The sequence below is a fragment of the Oryzias melastigma genome, linkage group LG6 (assembly GCF_002922805.2).
Source record: "Oryzias melastigma strain HK-1 linkage group LG6, ASM292280v2, whole genome shotgun sequence".
In the NCBI taxonomy this organism is placed as follows: Eukaryota; Metazoa; Chordata; class Actinopteri; order Beloniformes; family Adrianichthyidae; genus Oryzias; species Oryzias melastigma.
The window spans coordinates 35,072,533-35,077,700 of NC_050517.1; the positions used below are offsets into that span (position 1 = coordinate 35,072,533).

The following is a 5,168-nucleotide window of genomic DNA, read 5'->3' on the forward strand; positions in this document are numbered from 1 at the left end:
TGTCGGGGAGTGGAAAGAGGAAAAAAACCAAAACAGCAGCAGCATCCAACTCTGCAGACAGACCCACGCTCGCACGCGCGAAGATGCCTCAGTCCAGCAGCTCCACGTCCTCCGCCAAGAGCATCCGCAGAGCCGCGTCCGAGCTGGAGAGGTCCGACTCCATCACGGTAAGTTTGCAGCGGCAGAACTTTGTTCCTTTGGTCAGACGCGCGCGCACTGGTTCCTCCGCAGCTCTTTCGTGCGCTTTTCCGCGCTGCTGTTCCAGATCCAAATGCACATTTGATAAACAAGAATGAAAAACTCAAAATGTGGTTTATTACAGAAGATGTAGTTTTAAAGATGAACTTGCTGTTCCACTCATGCGCATCTGGAGATGAAACTCCATGAAGTCAGAAGGAGCAGCAGGTTCCCGCTCCTCTCTGCACAGAAATACGAACCTGAGTCACTTTTCTGTTTGCTGAACAGTCAGTGAGGTTCCTCGGCAGACGCCAGAGTCTGATCGACGACGCGCGCAAGGAGCGCGAGGCTGCGGCGGCGGCGGCGGAGGCTGCGGAGGCCGCCGAGCACATCGTGTTCGAGGAGGAGGACGGCAAAGCGCTGCTGAACATCTTCTTCACCCTGAGGAGCTCCAAGACGGCCGCCGTGTCCCGGACTCTCAAGGTGTTCGAGGTAAGTCAGCCAAAATTTAGGTTCAACATGTGAGCTTCATTTTCATTAAAAAAATTAATGATGAATTAATTCAGTTAAAATAAAGATTTCAAGTTTGAATAAAGAAAATATTTGCATCAATAAACGAATTTAAATATTTTTTCCTTAAAAGATTACTCTTAAAAGTCTGGATAAAAAAAGCGTTTTAAATAAAAAAAAACATATAATAATACTAATAATAATTATTATTAGTATTATTATTATTAAATATTTGTAGCAAACTTTGTCAGGAACTAAAACAGAAAAAGTTAAAATTGTTGTTTGCTTTCGGACTCAAATGAGGAGAAAGTTTCGATTTGATCAAAGTTAATAGCAGGCAGGAGATCCAACACGGAGCCCATGAGGGTTCGGAAACAGACAAAGAACCGAACCTGCAGCTGAAGCAGCGAGCGGGAAGAAAACGAACCTGAGCGCGCCGACTTTGTCCTTCACCGCTGCGTCCCGGACAGCTCTGTCTGACGAGCAGTCCGGTTTTGGAGTCAATCCGGTTCCGGGGTCAGTCCGGTTCCGAAGACAGTCCAGTTTTAGCGTCTTTTCAGTTCTGGATTCGGTCCGTTTCTGGAGTCTGTCCAGTTTCAGTGTCAGTCCGGTTTTCAAATCAGTCAGTCCAGTTCTGGAGTTAGTCCAATTCTGGAGTCAATCCTGTTTCTGGGTCATTCTGATTCCAGACTCATTCCAGTTCCGGAGTCGATCCAGTTTCAGCGTTAGTCCGGTTCTGGAATCTGTCCAGTTCTGGAGTCAGTCTTGTTTTCTATGTCATTCTGGTTACAGAGCCAGTTCAGTTCCAGAGTCAGCTTCGTTCTGGGGTCATTCCAGTTCTGGAGTCAGTCCAGTTTCAGTGTCAGTCCAGTTCTGGAGTCAGTTCGGTTCTGGAGTCGGTCTGCTCTCTGTGTTTCAGACCTTTGAAGCCGTCATCCGTCACCTGGAGACGCGTCCGTGCCTGAAGCGGAAGGACAGCCTGGAGGCTCTGGAGTACCTGGTTCGCTGTGAGGTCCACCTGTCTGACGTCAGCACTCTGGTCAGCTCCCTGAAGAGGAATGCAGAAGACGTCAAGACCACCAAAGAAGTCAAATGTGACTTTTCTCAAAGCTGTACTAATTCTGACGGAAGCTTTAAACTGTGAACACCAAACATCTTTCTCCTGCTTCCACTTTCTGTTTTTCAGTTCACTGGTTTCCAAAGAAAATTGCAGATTTAGACAGATGTCACCACCTGGTTACCAAATTTGATCCAGACTTGGATCAGGACCATCCTGTAAGAAGTTCTTGGGTCATCGTTGAGCCAAAGTGTCCTGACAGCAAATCTAACCCGTCTGTTTGGTTCTGTCAGGGCTTCACAGACCCGGTCTACAGAGCAAGGAGGCAGATGATCGGAAGCATTGCTTTCTCTTACAAGCAGTGAGCCTCCTTTTCCCAGAATGCATTTCAGACGGAAACCTGAAAACCGTTTCTGACGATGTGTCTGTTCTCAGTGGGCAGCCCATCCCCAGAGTGGAATACACCGAGGAGGAGATCGGCACTTGGTGAGAACCGCCGGCCGGCTCAGTGATGACAGGAACATGAAGACCCCAAAACTAAACCGGCTGTAGACTTGAATCAAATGACTTCCTGAAAGACTGATTCTGATCAATCTGAACCGTCTGGATAAAGTTCAGATGCAAATCTTCATTTAGATCAGGGGTCTGCAGCCTTGACCCCTCCACTGCGGCTCTCACGGTTAAAGAAAAATAAAAATGATTCTCTATTTTTAAATGAAAATAGTGGTGTAGCTTCATCAAAGTCCAAATTTTTGAGAGCCGTGTACCACCAAAAATCAGTTGGAGGTCAGAGCAAAGTCAGAGTTCATACTTAAGGCACACCAGATTATAAAGTGGATTTTCTTTTGTTGAAAAATTGAAGGATTGTCGGTGTTCCTCGTGGTCTAAAAAATACAGTATGGATCACTTAGCTCTGATTTATGAATTTCTGGCTGAGATGCGTCAATGATTGTAAAATAAAATGTTAATTTTTTCACTGCTGACATAAAATTATTTACTACGTCTGCAATGAAATAATTAAACATGGTACAGGGAGTTTTATTTTGAAAGGATCTGTTTTTGAGTTTCAGGTGAAGATTTGAAATGTTTAATTAAGAAACATGACAAAATGAAAGTTCCTGTGGAGAGAAGGATTCAGAGGTTGTGTTCAAATTCCCCCCCTAACTACTAAAAAAACTATATAGTACCCTGGATTTTAAAGTTAATTTGGACACAATGTTCGCGACATTTCTTTTGTTTTTCTAAACACTGGATATGACATCACCAATTTCACAAACATTTATTTATGGCTCCACTGTGTTCTGATGGTGAAAATCTGGATTATATAATAAAAAATTACATTTAAACATGTTTTTTTGTTCGAAATTGTTTGACCTCAATGCATTGTGGTCTATATCCGCTAATCTAGTAAGCATTAGTGCACACTAGTTTTTCGCAAAGACTTTTAGTAAATTTCTTGTGCACTTGATTTTGGAATTAGTAGATTCGGACAGCACTAGAAAATAGCGAACGCACTATATAGCGAGTAGTGGGGACACAACCACACAACCGGTCTCTGGGTTTCGTCCACACACAGGCGGAAGGTCTTCTCCACCCTGAGGGATCTGTACAACAGCCACGCCTGCAGCGAGCACCTGGACGCCTTCCGTCTGCTGGAGCGGCATTGTGGGTACAGCCCAGACAACATCCCCCAGTTGGAGGACGTGTCCCGCTTCCTCAAAGGTAACCTGTGGAGTCATGTGACCCCCTCCCCTCCCCCCATGTGGCTTTGATTAACGTCTCGTGTCCGGACGCCACAGAGCGCACCGGCTTCCAGCTGCGTCCGGTCGCAGGTCTGCTCTCCGCCAGAGACTTTCTGGCCAGCCTGGCGTTCCGCGTGTTCCAGTGTACCCAGTACATCCGGCACGCCTCCTCCCCCATGCACTCTCCAGAACCGTGAGTACCCCTGCGCCTCCCTCCTCCCATGAGTCAGGTGATCCACTTTTATGGTAAGAAGCTGAAAGAGCTGAAGCTTCAGATGACAGGACCACCAGCAGAACCAAACTGAATGTCAGGTCTCAAAGTGAGTCCTGCATGAGGTTCATGTCTGTCCTGGTCTGCAGGGACTGCGTCCACGAACTTCTGGGTCACGTCCCCATGCTGGCTGACCGCACCTTCGCTCAGTTTTCACAGGTCAGCCTTCCTCCCTGCACATTCCCGACTTGTAGACTCTGCTGTGGTCATGACTTCCTCTTCTGTTCTCGTGAAGAACCTGGGTCTGGCGTCGCTGGGGGCATCAGATGAAGACATCGAGAAGTTGTCCACGGTGAGACTTTTGCTCTAGAGGTTGTTAAAATGCAGCGGTTTTTGGTTCTGTCAGAAGTCCTGCGGTCCTTCCGGTTTCACAGCTTCTGTTTGTCCCGTCAGCTGTACTGGTTCACGGTGGAGTACGGCTTGTGCAAACAAAACGGCGAGGTGAAGGCTTACGGCGCCGGGCTGCTCTCCTCCTATGGAGAGCTGGTGGTATGGCTGCTTCTTTTGGTTTGGTCACTCTCAACAAACTGTGTGAGTTCTCACCTTCTGCTCTGCCGTCCTTCCAGCACTCTCTGTCTGATGAACCAGAGACCCGAGAGTTCGATCCCGAGACTGCCGCTCTGCAGCCCTACCAGGACCAGAACTACCAGCCCGTCTACTTTGTTTCTGAGAGTTTTTCAGACGCCAAAGAGAAATTCAGGTACATCTTCCTGTCTGAAGAAGGTGATTGTAGACTCCTCCTCCTCCTCTTCTTCTAGGAAAGCTCTTGAACCTCTCCCCTGTGAAAATCAAAGTGTCTCCTTCTTTGGGGTTCTGCATGGGTTGGGCTTGTTTCCCTCAGATTCCAGAAGCATTGCTGCAGCAGCGTGGGCTGCAGCTGCTTTTGGTGTTGTGGCTGAACGCGACACGGAAAAAAGAAGAAGAAGAAGAAAAGGGAGAGGTCAAGTCAGGACAAAGTTACAGAGCAGCCAGCGCCTCAGGCTCCTAAAGTTTATAGATCAGCTGCGGAGACCGAAGGAGAAGCTGTTCCTCGCGTACTCCTTCTTATGGGGAGGAGACGGTACAGTTTGATTTGATGCAAAGAGCAATTCAAAGGTTACTGTCGCTGTGCAGCTCAGACTAATGCGTCTGGGAGGAGGTGCAGGTCAGAGTGAGGCGTCTGGGAGGAGGTACAGCTCAAAGTCATGCTTCTGAGAGGAGGTGCAGCTCAGAGTCATGCTTCTGGGAGGAGGTGCAGCAGAGGGTCATGCTTCTGAAAGTAGGTGCCGCTCAGAGTCGTGATTTTGGGAGGAGGTGCAGCAGAGGGTCATGCTTCTGAAAGGAGGTGCCGCTCAGAGTCGTGCTTTTGGGAGGAGGTGCAGCAGAGGGTCATGCGTCTGAAAGGAGGTGCCGCTCAATGTCATGCTTCTGG

At 47.9% G+C, this 5,168-nt stretch overlaps 1 protein-coding gene across 1 annotated transcript in view; it reads left to right on the forward strand.

Moving 5' to 3' along the window:
* Positions 1–26: 26 nt before the first annotated feature.
* th (tyrosine hydroxylase) overlaps positions 27–5,168 on the forward strand; it is a 6,694-nt gene continuing 1,552 nt past the window's right edge. The window contains exons 1-12 of the mRNA XM_024282042.2: positions 27–167; positions 466–669; positions 1,607–1,781; positions 1,874–1,962; positions 2,038–2,105; positions 2,180–2,230; positions 3,321–3,466; positions 3,544–3,679; positions 3,847–3,916; positions 3,993–4,049; positions 4,151–4,246; positions 4,324–4,457. Coding sequence (XP_024137810.1) covers positions 84–167; positions 466–669; positions 1,607–1,781; positions 1,874–1,962; positions 2,038–2,105; positions 2,180–2,230; positions 3,321–3,466; positions 3,544–3,679; positions 3,847–3,916; positions 3,993–4,049; positions 4,151–4,246; positions 4,324–4,457 — 1,310 coding nt within the window. The 5' untranslated portion in view covers positions 27–83. The remainder of the gene's footprint in view (positions 168–465; positions 670–1,606; positions 1,782–1,873; positions 1,963–2,037; positions 2,106–2,179; positions 2,231–3,320; positions 3,467–3,543; positions 3,680–3,846; positions 3,917–3,992; positions 4,050–4,150; positions 4,247–4,323; positions 4,458–5,168) is intronic.